Source organism: Rhopalosiphum maidis, chromosome 2 (genome assembly GCF_003676215.2).
Source record: "Rhopalosiphum maidis isolate BTI-1 chromosome 2, ASM367621v3, whole genome shotgun sequence".
Taxonomy (NCBI): Eukaryota; Metazoa; Arthropoda; class Insecta; order Hemiptera; family Aphididae; genus Rhopalosiphum; species Rhopalosiphum maidis.
This window is the reverse complement of record NC_040878.1, coordinates 11,827,694-11,849,602: the sequence shown is the minus strand read 5'-3', so window position 1 is coordinate 11,849,602 and position 21,909 is coordinate 11,827,694. Positions and strand designations below refer to the sequence as shown.

The 21,909-nt window shown below is 27.3% G+C and overlaps 4 protein-coding genes across 5 annotated transcripts; 2 read left to right on the top strand and 2 right to left on the bottom strand.

The window, feature by feature from the left end:
* Positions 1-1,134: 1,134 nt before the first annotated feature.
* Positions 1,135-7,610, bottom strand: LOC113553573 (protein scarlet-like). Its single transcript, XM_026956960.1, has 14 exons — positions 7,439-7,610; positions 7,119-7,311; positions 6,536-6,584; positions 6,418-6,467; positions 6,201-6,334; positions 4,995-5,386; positions 3,986-4,145; positions 3,881-3,912; positions 3,264-3,369; positions 2,759-2,983; positions 2,577-2,700; positions 2,382-2,487; positions 2,124-2,224; positions 1,135-1,531 (listed from the first exon to the last, which is right to left on the bottom strand). The coding sequence occupies exons 1-14, from the start codon at positions 7,454-7,456 to the stop codon at positions 1,356-1,358; spliced, it is 1,866 nt and encodes a 621-aa protein (XP_026812761.1). The 5' UTR covers positions 7,457-7,610; the 3' UTR covers positions 1,135-1,355.
* A 1,657-nt stretch (positions 7,611-9,267) lies between these two features.
* LOC113552198 lies at positions 9,268-13,056 on the top strand. 2 transcript variants are annotated; one of them, XM_026954943.1, is made up of 10 exons: positions 9,268-9,433; positions 9,588-9,645; positions 10,137-10,232; positions 10,291-10,428; positions 10,496-10,679; positions 10,739-10,893; positions 10,964-11,115; positions 11,177-11,468; positions 11,523-11,707; positions 12,918-13,056. In XM_026954943.1, the coding sequence occupies exons 2-10, from the start codon at positions 9,611-9,613 to the stop codon at positions 12,959-12,961; spliced, it is 1,281 nt and encodes a 426-aa protein (XP_026810744.1). In that variant the 5' UTR covers positions 9,268-9,433; positions 9,588-9,610; the 3' UTR covers positions 12,962-13,056. The 2 variants fall into 2 exon arrangements, with proteins under 2 accessions (XP_026810744.1, XP_026810745.1); XM_026954944.1 differs by having other exon boundaries at positions 9,273-9,407.
* On the bottom strand, positions 12,556-15,598 carry LOC113552197 (dihydrolipoyllysine-residue acetyltransferase component of pyruvate dehydrogenase complex, mitochondrial). The gene is made up of 8 exons (XM_026954942.1): positions 15,358-15,598; positions 15,122-15,285; positions 14,928-15,064; positions 14,333-14,587; positions 14,088-14,267; positions 13,829-14,022; positions 13,600-13,762; positions 12,556-13,526 (listed from the first exon to the last, which is right to left on the bottom strand). The coding sequence occupies exons 1-8, from the start codon at positions 15,468-15,470 to the stop codon at positions 13,263-13,265; spliced, it is 1,470 nt and encodes a 489-aa protein (XP_026810743.1). The 5' UTR covers positions 15,471-15,598; the 3' UTR covers positions 12,556-13,262.
* A 3,642-nt stretch (positions 15,599-19,240) lies between these two features.
* LOC113553433 (sentrin-specific protease 8-like) lies at positions 19,241-20,200 on the top strand. Its single transcript, XM_026956760.1, has one exon. The coding sequence runs from the start codon at positions 19,472-19,474 to the stop codon at positions 20,144-20,146; it is 675 nt and encodes a 224-aa protein (XP_026812561.1). The 5' UTR covers positions 19,241-19,471; the 3' UTR covers positions 20,147-20,200.
* The last annotated feature ends 1,709 nt before the right edge of the window (positions 20,201-21,909 follow it).

Below are 21,909 nucleotides of genomic sequence, written 5' to 3'. Positions count from 1 at the left end.
AAAATAGCGAATAATATGATTTTATTTTCAAAAATTTTATTTCATAATAACTTTGAATTATGTAAAATAAAATGTTTTCAAAAACTTAAATACTTTTTGAGAAAATTATTATATTATATTGTATACTTTATATTATTTATAAAATTGTTCTCTTTTCACCAAGTTACTATTGATTATTGAAATATGTTATAGCTGTATAATATATAATATTATGTAATCTATACATTTATAATATAGATTAGTAAGTTCAAAGGTTATAGACATTATTATTACTTAAACATTATATAATAATATATTTGTATAAGATAATACTTCCTGAAACGTATATATAAATAAATTATAATTATGAATCCAAATATAATAATATATAATTATTAAATATATACATATATAACTATATGCATCTTAATCTTACGATGAAACTGTTCTTATCAAGTAATTTTAATTTTTTTTTCAATAGTTATGTGGTTTTGTCATATGTTTTTATGTACTTACCAACCTACCATTTACTAAATATCTGTTATATTTGTTTTTAATAAATACATATAATGTATGCTTAATCAATGCTAGCATATAGGTATTTTATTAAATGATTCATATTTTATTTTATAAATACATCGAATAAGAAATTGTTCTTACTTTTTAGTGACTTCTGGAATAAAATTTAAAATATCATAAACTATTTATAGTCCAATAGGTATTTTGAACAATATTAGGATGGTATTATGTGATGGTTTGTATCTTGTATGTTAAGTACATTCGTGTTTGTGTAATGTGTAAAATAAAGAATAATAATTACATTACTTAAAAGTTAATAGTTATAAGTTTATAACCTATAAGTAAACGATTTGGTAGGTAAAGTATATCATATTATATTAACATAATATTATGTACAAACTACTATAGATCAGTTAAATATCTAATCAACTGAACATAAACATATAAACAATTTTAACTTTAATAATATACGTCATATAAATCATAATATAAAATAAATAATATTTAATTATTATTACTTATTATGTATATATTTAAAAATTAAAAGTAAACATGAGTAACGTTAAATTATTTTAGTAAGGTAAATAATAAAATATCGACAACACAATAACATAATATGAGTATGTTTTATAACTATTGTTTTGTGTTTGTAAGTTTGCGTTAAACAATCATTTATCTTATAAATATTTATACCTAAGTACAATTGTATAGATTCTGAGTATTTTGACATTATTTTAGGCTTATGATAAAACTCGATATAATAAATCATAGGTTAGGAATGAATGTATCTATCGAGTACATACGTATGTATACTTGTACTTAACAGTAAAAACAAAATTATTTATTTCAGTTTTGATTCAATAAGCAGGTTGTTTTTTTGTTCTTCTAAGTAATCCATAATATCCAAGCATGTAGCAAACAACGTAAAATACTCCTAAAATGATCATATCTGTGTTGAAGCGATCAATGTCGTAGCCGTAACTTAACAAAACTTCCTTGCCGTTGCGCAAACAGTTATTAAGGTCTAGGCATGCTATAGTATACACATACATGTCATATTAAATAATCAATAATTAAAATCTTAACGTATAATCTAATAAATTATTGCTACAGGAACGTCATTCTCGAGGTATGCATGAAATGCAAACAAATTACCAATAGGCAGCAGCTAGCAACCATTATTAAAACAACTCAGAAGGCACTTTCAGATTAAAAATTATTTTGATCGTATTTTCTTTATTACAAATGAAAACATAGGTATATTTCATACCAACATATTGTAAAAAAATAATTAAGATTTTATTAAATTAACAAATAATTATGCAAAATAATATTTAGAAGATAATTTAAGATAGTTAATATTAAGTTATGTTTTTGATAAATACTTAAAATGTTCAATAAAAAAATATATTTATATATTTTAGGAGAATTTAAATTCAAAAATTGACCATTATTATTTATTATGATAAAAATTACATTATTTGAATTAAAAAAGCGTCAATCAATTTTAATAAAATATATAAAAATTAGGATTATCTTTAGGATGGACATACAAGCATTCGTGCATACCGAAATGACATCCTTTAAATAATTAGTAATGTAGTTTAAATTATTATTTAACATACGTATGAATGTGATGTTTTTCCATTGTAATATAGATAATGTTTCACAGCCAAGAAAAAATATTGATAAATATTTCAAATAATACAATAAAAATGGCAATGTTCTAAAACAAAAATAAAATATTAGGTATTTTATTTTATAAAAAGTCCGTATGGTTAATGATTAAGTATTTAAGTGCGTATCATCATATAGTATTATTAATAATCTATACATCATGAATTTATTACCTACCAATGTGTATTTGTATCTTATGAACTTACCCAAGTGAAATGTAGGCGCCACTAAGTGCTACAGCTAGATAATCATACACCAATGAAAATATAACAATATTTTCAAATTTTTCGAAAAAAGCCGATAGAACACTACCTATAATCAAATTATAACGCAATCGGAATTATAAATAATATATTTTTCAATTTTTTCAATATTCTATTTCTTAATAAGTTTACAATTACCATATGATCTACAGATCAACATATTTATCACGAACGTTGTCACAACCAATAGCTCCCAGTTAATACCTACTACCCAAAAAACCAAATATGTATAAACCATCGTTTCTAGAACTGTCCAAATAAGCTGTAAACAATTTAAATGTGTTATAACCTATGATAATATTGTTTTTTCTAACACATACCGTTATGACAATTTGAGAAATATAATATACACTCAATGCATAAATATTATTGCTGACTTCTCGATGGACAACTGGAAATTCAACTTGATAGGTTATAATAGACGTATAACAATATTGAAAAATAGAATTCGTGACGAGACTGAACCAAAACCCTTGCCAATTTTGTACGGCTTTAGTATCAAACTTCAGATCCATATATGGCGTTGACAACATAACACCAAGAAACTAAGTACAACATATCTATTAGGTACCTATGTTAAGTGTATCGATTTGTTTTTCCCGCAATACAGACAAAATTGTATGTACAAGCCACCATGGATAATATAACTGTAGAAAATACTGAATTGATTTTCATATTTTTCGCATACCTGCTTATGATTTATGGTTATGGTGATAAACATCAGCCAATGTATCATTTATATGAAAGTTAAAATATATGAAAAAATTGTATTTTTATGTTGAGCATTGAGCATTAGTTAAATAAATTATTAACAGTAGTAATTACCATTATAGTTCCCAATTCCAGTAGCTTTATTTTGTAATTTCTTAGAAGACATTTGATAGATCTGTTTAAAATCAATATTAACTGTATAATCCACAATGGTTTTTGTCTAGATAAAACAAAAATATTATAATTACGTGTCAAATTTGAGTTCAGAGTCCAAGAAAATGAACCAAAAATATAAGCAAACAAATGTTAATTGAAAAATTATAAATTAAATATTATATTATTTAAGGTTAGAGGTATATAGTAAGTTGTAAAGACTAAGTCATTTTATTTCATGACGAGTATATAAAAACATTTTTTGTTTTTACAAAATGAGGATATCCCCCATAATTCTATACATCTATTCATGTATATCATTCGTGAATTTATTAGTTCCTTTTTACATTTTGTTGTACACACTATACGACTACACTACAATGTTTATTATCATAAAATAATATTCATAATATATGAATATTAGTAGTATGAAATATATTTAGAGATGTAGTGAATATTTTTTATATTTTATATTGTTTAATGGAAATATGAAAAATTAAATATGATTGAAAAATTAAAATAATACCTAACATACAAAAACAAATAATAATTATGCTTATATACAAACTATAAATTACATTTGTAAATGTTGTGTATAATCCAATAGTACCTGGAAAAAAGTAAAATGAATTTATACGATAATCACTATAGTCTATAATGCAATAAAGTTATAATTATTTTACTTGGTCATTAAATAAATCATAATTGAAATCCGTTTGTTTGTCCGTTGAAGATAACTTACACATTTCATCAACATTTCTTTTTATTTGTTCACTATCGGAATTCATAATAGAAATCACAAAATCTGCCTTGTTGTACAAATCTGGGCATTTGTAATTGAATCTAAATAAAAAATTATAATACGTTAAAAAAAAAATGTAGATTGAATTTTTTTAAATTCTGTTTCTAGAAATTCTTAAATAAAATTAAATATCATATTTTTAAAGTCTTAAAATTTTTTATATTACTCAAGGAGGATCCTGTGGTGATATCAGTGGCGGATTTTCAAAATTTTTTTGAAGAGGGCCCTAAAAAATAATATATATTTCAAATGTATGATTTTATTTTTATAAAAACAAATGTATTATATTATATTGTGTTTATATATATACTATATTGTATGTAGACCTAAAATTCAAAATTTACAAAATAAAATCTAGTCTTATTATATATATATATATATATGTATATATATAAATCAGTATTGGGAAGGTACAGACACCCTGGACTCCCCCTTCCATAAATCCGCCACTGGGTGATACAAACTTGTATTTTACAAATAAGAACCCCATTTTTTACTGTAAATTATTTAGTGTACATTTTTTCGAAAATGTTGATGTATCTAATTCAAAATTCGAATGAGTATTTTTTTTTTTTGTTATTTAAGTAGTTTATACTATAAGGAGATAGTCCTTCAATTATTACTCGGAAATAATAATAATATTAATCTATTAATATATTATGATATAATGTACCTAACCTAACCTATACATTAAGTATATTGGCATTTAATAACATATTAAACTTTCGGAGTATAAAAGTATACTCGACTAAATTAAATATTACATATTATACTATTTTTATATTTAATGTATAAAATCATAATTAAATTAAATAATGAGGTTTTACATGGTCGATAAATCTTTCTTTAAACATAATATTAACGAGAAAATAATATGTAGAACAATATACTTTTGAAACAATTGATTGATCATTGGGACGGGTCCCTGATACGCCAGTCGTCCATTTGACAGCAAAATAACCTCGTCGAACTTGTCGAATACGCCGGACGCGGGCTGGTGGATTGTGCAAATTACAATTTTACCGGTTCGTGCGATCCGTTTTAGTGTGTTGACAGTGTGTGTGGCTGAATAACTGTCCAGGCCTGTGGTTACTTCGTCGCAAAACAGTATTGGCGGATCGTTCAAGAGCTGAACGGCTAGAGCGACTTTTTTACGTTCACCACCGGATAACGCGGATAGTCTAGTGTCCAGAAATTCACGCATACCCAATGCAGTAACAGTATAGTCGACGCGATCCTTAAGTGCAATTTTGCTTGTTCGGCGGTCCATTTTTAGATTCGCCTAAAGGGTGATTCATTTAGCATATTCGCACCAATATTTTAAGCAATTAAATCTACTAAATAACATGATTTTACTCCATGAAATATAAGTATGGTTTTTTCAACAATTTTACACTTAGGTCTGACAATAAAATAAATGGTTGACTAAAAATTGTTTCATATTATGATATTAGTATAAAAAATACACTATTTAAAAATATTTATTAATACATAAAACCTACGAATTATATTTATTTATTTTTAAATAATATTTTTCTTAATATAATTATGCGAAGTAAGTCAATAAATAATTTTTATATTATAATTAATAAATTTTAAAAACTAAGAATTAAAATTTGGTAGTATAAAATCGTGACCGCATTACTTTCAAATGTTCTTATTGTATAGATACTCGTATTTCAATTTGTTTTAATTTTATACAAGTTAATACTATTAACTTTTAAGTAAGTCACTTCAGATGTCTATAACAATATATTAGTAACTTCACGAAGAGAAGGATGTGAAGTGTAAAAGTAAAACTGTAAGTTATAATGTTAGTGGAATGACTCTGGTCCATAGAATATTTATATTTATTCTGGTCGTTTTAGCGTATTGGGAAAATACTAATGTTTATTTTTCAATGCATTTATATTTTTTTACACATATAGTATTGAAAAATTGTTAAAAAGACAACATCTATATTTCATGGAGCGCAATTGTACTGTGGCGCTTGCACCATACCCCGTAGTCATTTAAGTATATTGTACTATTGTAGCGTATCTTATACAATATAATAAACACATAAAACATAAATTATTTATATTAATACCAAATACCATTAAATACAAATGTTCTAAAGTCGTCAACTGCTCAAATGTGACGTCTTGTTGCGGTACGAAACCGGATATTTTAATCATGACTTCTTCGGACACCGGGCGACCATTCAATAACAGTTCTCCATCAAAATTTCCTAAAATATGTATGTGTGGAAACTCTGGCGATTAGTAAAAATCGAGAAGAAATAATAGATAGAAAAATGTACACTCCACGAACCTTTAGTCCTATGACTTATAGTGGCCATCAAAGTAGTTTTTCCCGAACCACTATATGACAAATTATATAATACAGTTTTAAAATGAACAATATTCAAGAACACAATATAATCACTAACCTTGGGCCCATTATTCCTAGAAGATTTCCACATTGCACGTTTCCACTAACTGAAAAAAGACATGTAAAAATTAAAAATACATACTATCCCCCAATGATCTTTTAAAGTTGTAACTATCTTGATATCTTCCACCTGACCACAGAATTTTATCTTTCTGCAGATTATACGAGTCGTAATTTAGTCGTATATAATTAAAAACTTGAGTTATACTAAAGAAATTTACAATTTTGAAATACAATTTTTTTTCAATTTAACTAGGAGAATAATCACGACAATTTAAACATGAAATTTAGAATACAATTATTAAAAAAAATTACTGAAATTAGTTTAATTATAAATAGTATATTTATTTTTATTTTTCATGTATACTTTAATCTTTTTTGAAGGAAATTTTCCTTAACAAAATGGAAAATTTCCTAATGGCATTATATTATATACTCCATTGATTAAAATAGATCAAATCGTATCTGTATAATACATACTCAAAAAATACAATAATATCACCGTACTATAAGTTACTAACATTGTTAATCAATTTTGATTTTGTCTCCCGTTTAATACCTAACCCTGCTTCCTTACTAACCGTTGTACAATATTTGTTGGCGAGTGATTTTTGACGAAATAAAAAAATTCTGTGTGATATTTTCCACAAATACGTTCAGTCTTTTCCAAGACAGCACCAACTGACCATGTTCGTACTTTTTAGGATCTAGGCACTCGTGTAAGCCGTCCCAATCGTTACACATCTCATTATACCGCAAGTTTAACGATTTCGTCTGTAACGAACAAAAGATAGATTTGTGTGGTTTGAAAACCACAAAGTTAAGATATATTATACGCTTATTTAATTATCGAAACTCGAAAGCCGAAAAACAAATGCGTGTCTATTGCTCCAACACTCACTTCTTCCATCACGAACATTATTATAAAATTGTACGATGTCTGCGGTATGGTGCGATGTACGCGATCGATTGTCCAATAACACACCGGCTAAAAAATATTTAAGTATCTACCTATACTAAAAATGTATTATATTAAAGAGAAAAATTATGATGTTACTGTGCAGATGCTATACGACGAGCGCACACACCAGTACGTCGCAGGGCTACTGGCGCTACTGCCGTGGTACCGTCACAGTACCGCTGACAACAGTAAATAATATAATAATACAATAATATATATTATGTAATTATGTAAAATGTAAATTTACATAATATACGTTATAGGTTTAAATTACTAATTATTTAGGTTTACAGGGTCGCAGTGTACACGACATTATACGATAATCGATATTTCGTGTACTTTTTTAATTTTTATAAATATAATATAATATATACTGTTTATAAACCTGTAGTATAAAACGTCTGAACAGAGTATCAGCCATCTTATTAAATTTATACATAATAATATATACCCGTAGTATTATATAGTTATGATACCGGGCGTGTAGTCAACCGTGACCATTTTTAATGTTTCCATGTACACCGGGACTCGGAGGTTCTGATAACGTACGGAGAGATTATATAATCGGGTCCGGGGTAAAGTCAAAAAATAACGATGCATTTTTTGAAACCGGTTTGCATTAGGGTCTAAACAACGGGCTACAGCGTAAAACGGACATATTATATATTTCGTATTCTCATATCTTATTTTCCGTTAATAAATCTATATTTAAATTACAAAATTAAATTGTCGATAATGAATTTAATTATCTACCGTGTTAAGTGTTCGGTGTATCGCTAACGTACGAAACACTGCTTGGATTGTTATGACGCCGAAATGTTTATTAATTATTTCATGGTTTCAATATTCCATTAGTTGTCTCTGTAATATGAACTATTATCAGCTCTATTACCAGTCCAGAACCTTATACAAAGAAGCGATTGAGGAATAGGATTATTAAAACTAAGAATCACTAAGATCACTCCAAAATTCCAATTTCTATGAAAAAGAATGCATATCTACATATCGAAGATCTTTTTATGGATGTCCTCTTTACAGTGGCGGCGCCTTACCAGTGGACTTACCACTGGCCTTACATTAGACATAATAATATACTCATTTTTATTTTTTTGTGGTCCTACTTTATAATTGTTGGCCTCCCATTGGTCTTACCTAGAAAAAAATCCTGACGCATTCCAATCTCATCATATAACACTTAAACATACTTATAAATAGTATTTTATAGATTGTGTAAATAAAAATTAAACCCTATTTAAAGTAAATTATACCTTTCAACCATGTTTTTAATGGCTGTTTTTTAGCGCTGGCATAGTCGATTATAATATTTTAATTTATGCAAGGGAATCATGAACCGAACTCTCGATTTGTTGCCATATTTTTTGTTCTCAATAATAATAAGGACATATCCTTTTATACTGTATTACCAGTTATTCGTACACATTTTATACATATAACTTTTAACTTTTTAAGTATGAATATGTTCTTTTATCAGGAAAACTTAATCGAAGAATGTATCTTTAGTGGCCTATCCACAACGCCCGTAAATATATTTATACATAAATATCAATGTCTGGTTGTTGGTGAGTGGTGACTGCCACGACTATTCCTATTGTTCCTAATATACAATATAAAAATATACTTTAGGTCTTTTTATATATTTTTTTTTTACAGTTTTGTATATCACATGGCGATTCCATTTTTTGCCGAAAAAAATCAACTAAACATTGAGCATTGATAACACAAGAAGTGATAACACGAGAAAAATACCCACGTGCGTGATGTGCTAAACAAATTGTGAAGTACTATCTGGCTTGTATCTTCTGTGGTTTATTTATGTGTCTTGTATGTCGACCAGAGACCGAGAGACTGGACCTAGACAAGAGATTGCTGAATAGGAACAATTGAAACGGTTCGTTTATTGTTTAATGTAACTATGTAAGTTAATCATTCAATTTATAATATTTGAAAATTCAAATTTTAAATAGATATTATCTTTATTTAAATAAGATACTAAATAGTAGTTTGTACTGTTTGGTGTAATAAAACCTGATTGATTTCATTGATTTTAATCCCATCTCATGGTTTTCAGACAAAATTAAATATTTCAACATAATGGAAGAAATAATTGTGGCCCCGTGGTCTTCCGAGTAAGTAAAATATATATTATGTACTAGGTTACAACAGTCAATAAATTACATATCTCTTAATACTTCAACTTCTTGAATCATTGTTGGAGAAAGTATGATTAATAGTATACAGTATTAATTGCAGCGTAATCTTTATAACTTTTTTTGTATAATGCGTCCATAAGTTTTTCTTTTTAAAAGAAGTTATTTTTGTATTAACTTTTCTTACTTAACAAAGGCATATATCATTTAATAAAAGGATATCATGATTAAGTAAAAGTTATTGATAATTACCAATTAGTCTTACTATCGATTCAATTACAAACAATGTCTTATAGAGACAGGTATGAGTTATTTATTTTAAAAATCTATAAATTCAACAAATCCGAAGTTAAATACTAAAATACATTCTAATTAGTTGTGTAATATACATTTACAGTTTTATTTGATATATAAAAATGTATTGAATGTTATCTATTTTTAATTTATAAATGTTTTATTTTAAATTCTAGTTCCGAGTGGCAGTCACTTAGGCAAGACATATATGGTACTAAAGATATACGCAACTACAAACAAGCTCTAAGAAAACTTTTACTATGGAAATCTAGGTAAAAAGATAGATGCATTTTTGTTTTTTCAAACATTAAGAATAACATTTGGTTTTAGAGGAAGATCATTATCTCGAGGTTTATATTGCACTGAAATGATTTTACAAGTCATTATTAAAGATGTTCATTTTTATGAAGTTGATGAACTCATCAGTGAAAGTGATTTAATTCGTTTATATTCCATGGCTATAATGAAGTAAGATAGAATATTTGACATTTAATTACTAAAAGAAATGAGTTTTCTAATATTCATAACAAATCAGGTTTGTCAATTTGACAGCTGACGTTTTGGGAAAAGGTCCTCAGAAGTCAATGTATTATAGGGCATCTCGTTTAGAACTTCCTTCGTGGTTAATTGATATGCGGCATAAAATTTCACATGACCAAGATTTACCTAGTCTAAAATCTTTAAGAGCAGCCATGGAATTTGCTCTAGACTGGTTAAAAGTAAGAAACAATTATAATATAGTTAAACTTGAAATATTTATGTTATGTGATTATTTTAGACAAAATATTGGAACGAAGATGATAATTTTCTAGTTATTGCAAAAAAATTAAACATGAATATTGTTGATGAATTTATAGAGTTATTGGAATTCTATATGTTAAGCAAAAGTCAAACTAATTCTACTCTTAAAGAAAAACAATTAAATGTTTTGAGGTAAAAATTAATGGAATTATACTAAAGAATCAAAAATAAAACAAGTTACTTACATTAATAATAATTTTAGAGAGAAGTTAACATTGTCAGAATGTTCATCAAACAAAGAATGTATAAAGAAAATGAAAGACCTTTTAGCAAATAAGAGTTGGTCTTCAGATTTAGTCAATGTATTTACTACAAGGTATTTACTTCAAGCTCGTGAATGCAGTGTTTCTAAAGGTAGTTTTAAAGTTTTTGCCGATGTTAGCGGATAATGTAAGATAGTTAATTTACATTTTAGGTAGAATTTCTAAGACAGACAAAGCAATCTGGAATGTTTTACTAAAAACATTAAATAGTTCTGGTTTGTTGACAAATGTATTACTGTGTTTGGTTACTCAACATTCACGGATAGCGGCTTTGTGGGTTTTGGAACTGTGTATAGTTGCATATAAAAGTAGCAAAAAAATTGATTTGAAAAATAATCAAAATGACAACTGTATGAACTGCAAGCCTTTGAATTTGGATACAAATCTTGTTTTAAGAACTGCATTGCAATCACCACATCCATTTACAAATATATTTTTAAAATGGTAATTCTATATCACATTAAACCTGCTTTTAGTAACCTGTTAACTGTATTTCAGGTTGTTACAAATACAATTGAATCCATTTAAAGTAAAGCAACAGTACAACATTATCAAATTAATAGCATTGTATACAGGCACAGCAAAGGTTAACTCTAAAAATATTGATCAAAAAATATATACAATTGATGATTTAATCAGCAAAGATGAAAATCATCACCAATCACAATGGACAAGAGTTATTGGTAAGTTGATATTTAAATAGTTAATTTAATTAGTTAATGCTTAAAGATCTTAATAGAGTATTTTTATGAGACTGAAATATAATGCATATGTTTATTTATGAATGTAATATATTTTCATAATTTAATACTTGTCAGAGGTATTAAATATTTAAATCCATTTTAGTATTTGACATATTACATTACAAAAATGTCAAATCTTTTGTTTTCAAAATGTTTCTTTTGTTAGAATTTAATCTATTAAATATTTAAAAATGTACAATTTCAATGTAATACCATAAAATAGATAAAATTTAATCTATTCTGTGGTAATACACTACCATTTTGTTCTCAAAAATACATATTCACATATTATATTGTTTCCATTTTAATAATGTACAACTTAACAAATTTGCGTTATGATTTATTTTATGTTAGCTTTAATATTAAGTATAAATTTACCTATTATTAAATTTCTAGAATTCCTCTTCTGAGTTCCTCTCAAGCCCTCCCCCCCAATTTCTACCTATGCTTGAAGGCAAGATTATAATCTTGGCCCTAGGGCATTTCATAGGGTTTTATTGATACCACCATTTTAAAGTTTTAATAATTTACATAGCTATCTCATTTTAAAATGACAATATAAATAAAATCTTAAAAGATGGCCTAAATTAAAAGAAACCTATTCTTACTTTTGTCGAATACAGATTTGCTTTACTTTACGTTAGTAAAACAGAAAAACCCCACATGTGTATCATATCTTATCTTCTTATTTCAATATTAGGAGTTTCTGTATTTTTGTCAATGATCTTAAAAAAATTAGGTTCTATAAAAGACATATTTTATGAAGATGAAAGACCTCTCGTGTATAATTCTTTTTTCAAACAAATTATTTATTCTCATCAATATTCCTTGAAATTAGAGAGTTACGCATAACATGGAATGTGTTTTATAAGATTTTACAATAGTTGTTTTAACGTATAACTTTCTAAAGTTAAGGTGTTAATATGATCTACAATAGCAAAACAAGCAATAGTACTCATTAGTTTTTTTTTTTTGTTCTTGAACTATGTCACAAAAATAAGTTGCTGTATATAATTCAATAAATTACTTATATAATTAGGATTCTCTTGTTTTTTTCTGTAAATAATTTTTTGACATTAAATATTAAGAATAGTAATATTAATAATTTTTCAATTTGTTTATATTATATTGTGTTTTTTTTTAATTTCAGGTCAAATGAATTGGAAACAAATACCATTTGGTACTACTCTGTGAGCATTTGCAAATTGATTAGAATCGTACATCCAAGAAACATCAAGATACTTCTTTTTTTTTATGTGTGTTTTTAGCTTTTATAATTCACTAGAGCTATGTCTACCTGTGTTAATATACTCTGCATTTAAACAACTAAAAGTGTGCTTAAAAATCAGATAAAGTATATACTGACAAATTTAACATTTAAACTATTTATAACAAATAACATAAAAAAAAAAAAAAAAAAAAAAAAACAGAAACGAGAAATTATATTATAGAAAGCATTTTATGACTGAATTGCTTTTAAGACAAAGAGTCGGTCTTAAAGAAGCATATTATGTGGTTCTTCGACATATCGCCTAAATGCTTGTAACCATTGTGCTCCTACAGCACCATCTACAACTCTGTGATCACAACTCAATGTAACTTGAAGTGTATCTTGTGCACGGGTTCCATTTGTCTTGTCTGGTACTAGCCGTTGAGTCATAGCACCAATACCAAGTATGCACGATTGGGGAGGATTAATTATCGAGGATACGCTTTTAACACCAAACATTCCCAAATTTGAAACACTAAATGTACCTCCCTGTGAAAGAGAAAAGTTTGAATGTTACAAATTATCATAGAAATTCTAAAATTCACTGAGAAATAATAAATACCTGATATTCTTGAGGTTGCAGTTTACCTTGGCGGGCTTTAGCGGCAAGTTCTTTAACATCAGTGCTTATTGCAATTAAACCTTTAGTATCTGCATTAAATACAATTGGTGTTATCAGTCCTGTTTCAGTACTTACAGCCACACTGACATCAACTGCGTCGTATCTATAATTAACAATATTTGTATTTAATTCTTTAGTGTAAGTTTCAAAAGTTTTTTATTTAATTTACTGTCTAATGTAACTATCCATCCAAGATGAATTGGCTTCTGGAACTTTCTTACATGCTAAAGCTGCAGCTTTAATAATGAAATCATTTATAGATAATTTAACTCCTTCCTTTTCCAAAAGTTCATTCATACGCTTTCTCAATGAAACAATATTATCTAGACCTAAATCAACTGTCAAATAATAATGGGGTATAGTCTGTAAACAAACATAAAATATATGAGTTGTGTTGATGATAGACAAATGAGTAATTCTTATATTACTTGTTTTGACTCGAGCAAACGTTTTGCAATGATATTTCGAACATTTGTCACAGGTTTATCAACAAATCCATCACCGCGAGTTCCATCAGCAATAGCAGTATTTTTACTACTGGCTATAGAAGCTTTCTCCAGATCTGTAGATTTTATTGAACCAAACAAACCAGAACCTTGGGCAATTGTCTACAATTTAAATACCTTATAATTATATAATTATTTTTCACATAATTAAATTTATGTATTCTTACACTTAAATCCAATCCTTTTTCATTAGCTAAACGTTTGGCTAAAGGACTAGCAAGTATACGAGATCCAATTGGAATTGGTACTGATGTTGGCGCTGGAGCTTTTGGAGAAACAGGTGTGGGAGGTGAGGGAACCGGTGCAGAAGTAGATGGTTTGGGTGATGGTGCTGCAGGAGCAGGAGCACCTGCAGGAGTATTATCCACAAAGTCTTTAAAAGCAGCAACATCAGATTCATTTTCTACAATAATACACACAAGCTGAAATCAAAAAAATAAAATTTTTAAATTCTTGAAGTACCTATTATTATTAAATATTATATCTTAATTTTATAAAAAATCTTATATTATTATTTTATTAATTATTTAACCTTCAAGTTGTCAATTTAAATTAAAATTATTAACAAATATTTTATTAAAAATAATACACTCTTAAAATATTTAAAGTATGGTAGGTGATATAAATAAAATTGCTATTTATTTTTAATATACCAATTATTAATATCTTTGACCCTAATGCAAGGTCATAATTTTTACTGTATCCCCAAGATGACCCTATTGCATAATTGATATAAACATAAAATACTTAAAAATATTAGACCTTTCCAACTGTAACATTTTTTTGACCAGCAGGTACCATGATCTTAGCAAGATATCCTTCTTCAGGAGTTTCAAAGTCCATAATGGCTTTGTCCGTTTCAATTTCAGCTAGTTTATCTCCTTCATTCAACCTCTCTCCTACAAAATGATCATGAATAGTTTGATATTTTTTCTAAAAGTTTTAATAAAATTTACCTTCTTTTTTAGACCAATTAACAATAGTGCCACTTTCCATTGTAGGAGACAGAGCTGGGAGAGAAACTTTAATATGACTTGGAAAATCTGTGGCATAAAAACGATAGCCCACATTTTTTACTGACGGACGTCTGCCAGTGCGCCAGTGAATAGAACTTTGGCACCTAAATACACCACCATAAAAAAAAAAAATTATTATCCACTTCAGTATCTAAGTTAAATAATCAATTAATTACCTATATGCTTGAATAACTTTGATGGGACATTTAGTGGTAATTGTTTTAACTGTATTCCTGTTTAAGTTTCGCAATAGACGCACGTTGTTCATGATGGTGTTGGATCCAGACATACTTTAAGATTATAGACGTACAAAATTGGTAATGAAATTGTACGTTAAAAAGTGACAGTAAAATTAGCGCCCAAAAGGCAAAAATGAACTTCAAATAACCTCGAATGACGTCCTACCCAGACATCGAGTTGCAGTCCATATATATATATATACATAAATATGTATTATCTATGGTTACAGCAGTAGCCGTGGTAATTACAACGTTATCACACATCATCGGTAAAACTGATAAAATCCGGCAAATCGACAGAATGACCATTGCCCCACTACGTTACGCCCGTGGTCTGTTACGGAGTACGGACATTTTTCTTTAAATTTATCATCGATACAATTAACACATTGGGGATGACAATTTTTTAAAGCATTATTACGTTCAGGACGAACGCCGTGTCTAACACGGTCTGTGTTTTAAAGTATTGGAGCCGAAGCTATTTTTATATAGTGTAACGTTGAAGACGACTGCCGTGTTTAAAACGATCAATATTTTATTACCTAACCATTATATTTTTAGTCCTATTCTCGTACTATCTATATTATGCTCGTATTTATTTTATATTTTAAATACGGCAAGACAATATAAATGTCTTGGTCGACTTTTTGTTTTGAACATTGGAATGGTCGTATTAAGTCATATATTACTGATGTCGGGTTTTAGATAATGATATTTATTTTTAGACCTATTTTTAGATCAGCACTCGGAGAGTTCAATAAAAAAATAAAAAAAAGTTAATCGCTTTATTCAATAACGAGTAAACAACTAGAGAAAACATGTGAAAACTGCTCGTCCACACAACAAATAATTGGCGGGAAATGACCGTCTGTATGCATTAAACACGCGCGCCGCGTTAAACGTTGCGTTCGTCCCCAACGTATTACCATTGTATAAATACTAGCGTCCCGCGTATCTTAAAACCGTGACCGTGTCTAACACGGTGTTCGTCTCTAATGTGTAAAGTCTTTTTTTTCTTATATATTAGGTTTATAGACCGATAATATTATTATTATCTATAGCCATAGTATGTAATATTCGTACCTATAGGTTATAACAACACGATCCTGTAGTTCATGAAGCCTACAGATCTCTAGTCTTCATGCTGTGGTTAATGAAAATAAACATTTACACTGTATATATTTTTGAATTTTTGATATGAAATTCAATGTGGGAGTTTTGATACCTGTTATTTAATATTGGAATAATATATTTTAATTCAATACTATAACAACGATTTTAAAAAGAATTATGTGACTTATTATATCAGTGAAATTCACTATAGCTCCACGGCACCAAGGGTAGGTAATTAAATACACATAATTACATTTTTTAATGAGTAAATTATAGGAAATGTACTGACGTCTAATCCACAGGGTTAAATTGGAAACTAAATAGGTACTAACATAGTAACATTATAAAAATTATGATGGTAATTATAAAAAAATGCAAAATTATGTAAAACAAATAATAATGTAGGTAAAAAAAAATATGAAAAAATGTGTGCCAGTGGATATCGCTCTGCTATATTGTAGTGATGGTGAGAAGGTAACATAGACACAACAAGGGGGTAAATAATGTTGTACCTGAACTAACGTACTAAATATTATTTAATGTATCAAATTTTTTGTTGAAAAAAATTTGAAGGGTTTTTTAGTTTTTATTAGCATCAAATATATTTTAATAATAACTTATTCAATGTTTTAATGTAGGTAATAAATGTATAAATAAAAAAATAAAAAGAGATAACTTTAAAAGTTACATGTATTTACTTATTAATTGTATTAACATTTTATGAATATGTAATAATTATGTTCAATAAGCAAAATTGATATGATAAGAAATTAATAACATGATGAGGAATAACCCATCAATAATATAATTTTAAAGTTTAAGTTTTAAAGCATGTAGATCAACTAAAAATTCTTAAATTTCAATTTTATGTGGGCCCTGGGGCCCCCTCAACCCTAAATCCAGCCCTGGTTGCGCCTATGAGGTTACTAAAGTGGATGTGTTAAATTTGAATGCAATGAGTGGTATCTGAGGTATCATTTTATACGAAAAACGATTCTGAATAGAGATCATTTGTCAGTCTAGGATATATTATTATATTATTACTTATATATATTTAAATTGTAATATATCGTTATTTTACTCGATTTCGTAAAAAAATAAATCTCATATTTTTTCTATATTGACGAGGTTTTTTTACAGTTATTTGAAGAAAAAGTTATGGAGAACCTTGTGTTGGGTTTTATTAACCTTTGATATAAATTACAAAAATTTTATGAATTTTTAACTTTAAAATTCCTTGCAAATTTTCGCGATTTTGACATATTTTGTAAACATTTGAACATTTAATGTTTATAACAAAATATTGTGACTAACGATTTTTGATTTTTTTTAATACAATAAGAACAACTTATAATAAGCCTTGTATTAAACTTTAAAGATTTTTTGGAAAGTCAAATTTTTTTTATCATTTTTTCAAGAAAAAAAATTTATAAAAATCGAAAATTTCAATGGTCTATAAATAGTTTAAAAAAGTTCTAAATATTTTGAAAATTTAATCGTAAATAGACAACGTCAATTTAAACATTATGTGAAAATTTCAAGTATTGACAATGATTGGTTTTTGAGTTATAGCAAAATCGAAAAATCGATTTTGTCAAAAAGTGGTTATGCGCAAAAATTCCTGTTTTTCTGTTATTTTTTCAGGGTTTTTCCCGAAGGTTTAGAAAACTTCAGGACATTTTTTACTTTTGATCTCCCAAAGTACCAACTAGATTCAATTTTATTTTTAAAGAGGGGCTGAAGTCAAAAATGAAAGCACTATTACTACTCCAAAACGTGATGTTAGACACAAAATTAAAAAAAAAAGAACGCACATCATTGTAAAAACAATACATTCATCACTCCGTTAAGAATCTAAAATGTCAAATAATAAAGTATCCACTATCCAATATGAAATGTACTATTTAAAAGTTGTATTAACATTGATTAAATTAAAATAATCAATGGTTTTTAAGTTCTTTTATGCCCACGTATTTGACTTCTGTTCTGCTATAGCCTATGGTAGATAATTTATGTAGCCCAAATGAGCACAATTATAAAATGTTTGAATCTATTTTTATTTATAGTCTTTAATTTTCAATGTATTTCAATAATTGTTACACTTTATTTTTTTCATGAATACCTCCTAATTAGGTTCACACTGAAAATGAAATAAGTAATATTTAATAACAGTATTTTAAACTATTCAACTGCAGATGATGGATACAAATAGTATTGATAATTTGGAGTACTTCATAAAAAATCGAATAATACGTTTTATTGTATAATTTAAAAAAAATCATTTTTAATATACCTAAACACGGAAATGAGTGAATAATATGATTTAAAAATTGACACTTAAATATACTATGTAAATTAAGTATTAAGCTCAAATGACCTATGGTAATTCTGATATAAAAGTTTATCTAAATTACATTTAAAAAAAAAAAAAACACATCATTGTAAAATCAATACATTCATCACTCCGTTCAGAATCTAAAATAAATGTGAACGCCGCTGATTATAGAATAAAATAATAAATCTATTTTATAATCAATGGTTTCACCTTCAACGAACGTAAAAAATATTTTGCGAAAATTTCTAAACTTTTCAACGGTTCAAATATTAAACATAGTTTTCGTTCTCTAGTCCGGACACACTGTTATTTTTTTCTTGTTTACTTTTTGTTCTGTGTTTATCATAAAATCAATTTATCATTATTCATTCATTCATCATTGTTGTTTAATTACTGAAATGTTATAATAAAAAATAATATTACATACAGTAAAGCCGTTTCCTTACGTAAACTTAGTCACTGTAAATAAACAAGTAAGAAAATGTAAAATATTAATGATCATTATTGCAAATCGTGTGTACCGTGTGTCTAGTACCTGCTATCGGCTATTATATATATTTTTTAATAACAATATTGCGGTTCACACCGAAAACCATCTCCACCATGAGTAATAATCGTACATCGTCTAAAGAAAAAGATCCAGTAGTGTTGAGTTACGAGAATTTTCTCCTACACGAATCCGACGTCCGTCTGCTCGTCGACGACCAATGGCTAAACGATTCCGTCATCGGTTTCTACATGGAATACCTGAACACCGAAGTATTCAAGAACAATCCAAAGGTGTATTTTATTAGCCCGGAAATTGTACAATGCATAAAGGAGTGCAATGTAGATGACATAGCCGTATTTCTTGACCCACTGGTCAAAGACAAAAACTATTCATACATTTTCTTCCCTCTTAACGACCAGGAACAATTGCAAACGGTCGGTGGTACTCACTGGTCACTAGTAGTGTATGGGGCGCAAGACAGACGGCTGTTTCACATGGATTCGATATTTGATTCCAATGAAAAACAAGCAAGAAAATTAGCGCTAAAACTGAAGTTTTATTTTAAAGACATTGTTGACATCATCACACCGTTGGTGACCAGACAGCAACAGAATAGTTATGACTGTGGAATACATTTGATATGCAATGCAGAAAACGTTGCACAATATGTTTGCGCTAATTTAGACATACGTGAAGTAGATCCAGTGGATGTGGACGATCTACAAAATAAACGTACTAGTTTAGTCGATCTGATTTATAAACTAGCAAGAAGAAATGAAATTACCTAAGAGCTTGGGTCGTGTTAAAATATTGTTTTAATATATTATTATTACTGATGTATATTTATTTATTTATTTTTTTGTTCCTAAAATATTACTTTTAAATAATTTATCACATTGTTTATGAATTTTAATAATTTATAGCACTCAAACTAAATAATTTTATTGTTATGCAAGAATCTATCTAATTGGAAAATGATCTAGACCTACTACTAACATGTAATGAAATAACCTCACTATTTCATTTTTTTTTTTTTTTATTATATAATATATTCTTTTATAAAATTGATCTTATTATAATGTTATTTTATATGCACTCAAATTAATATTTTGTTGATTTACATTACTATCCTTATATTTTTTTATAATTAAGTTTCAATAAGTAAATACAAGATAGTTAAATTAATCGTTGTATTATTTTTCATTCATAGCCAACCCAAAATTTCATTTTAAAGAAGTACACAACTCAATTATGTTTCTTTAAATTATGAAGAAAACTTAAAAATGATCCAATGCAAGAAAAATAACATTATTTTAAGAGATGTTTAGGAGAATCTAAAACATATGTGTGGTGTAAACGGTTAAACAATTTCCTCTGATTTGAGTTGTTCTTCAGGAATAAGTGAATGTTGTATCAAAAATGAATCTCATGATGGTTATAACTATTAATTTATGAGTATTATATTTTATGGTACTGTCAGCATTATTAATTGAATAAATGTATTCAATTTTTAAGTTTCAGTAACATTTTAAGAAAATAATTTATTACTTTATTAATAAATGTTTTAAACAGTAATTAAAAGAAAAAAAAATACGTACAATCAAAAAAGTCAAATTTAGTAAATTATTTATTTTTAAATTATACATAGCTCTAATTTTCCCAATTTTTGTTTAAGAATACAAGTTAATAAATCCAAAAATGACATTCAAAATAGAGGACAGGGGTTACCATTAAAAAAATGAGAGTGCACAAAATATATGAGCTAAAAATAATATGTCATCAGTATTTATGAACCATTAGTCTTGTTTAATGTCCCACAAAGATAATTAAAAATATATAGATATAAGGTAATGAGTGATAAAGAACCTACTGTGTTTCCGTGAACACACAATATACATATTACAAAAGAAAGAAAAATAAAAAAAAATCTAGTCGTAAATTGGTAAGTATAATTTTAAAATAGGTAAATCTTTGTAACAACTTTTACACATATAAATTATTACAAAACATGCTATGGTGTCGTGTTTGGACCTATGATGTCACATACTCATGTGGCTTTTTTCAATTCCTCTAACTTGATAAACAATGTGAATAAAAACATACCTAGTTCCAATACCATTACGTTTAGAACTAAACATACTTTCAAACTTCATCATAGTTTTTTTTTATTTACCTAGTACGGAAGCATTTAAAATACTGTTACATGTTTTGTTTTTGTAGATATACTATAAATGGTTCAGTGCTGCAATAATCAGAAGTTTTTGGGATGCAATGCACTTTTAGTTAAGGTCGTTAAATCTTTATGGGGTCATCAATTTGATTTTTAATATAGTATATTATTATTATGGTGAAAATTTAACTGTGTTGAAGACCTTGAAGAGTATTTTTATACCTACTGAAGTGATTATTTAAAACTTAAATTTTGACTGGGTCACATCACTTGAATAAAATTATTAAAATTATTTTGCAAAATTTTTGTTGTGATACTAGATAAATTTTAAGCATTTTTTAGCCGCTATTCTAAATTTGTATTTTTTTTTATCTTAGTAGT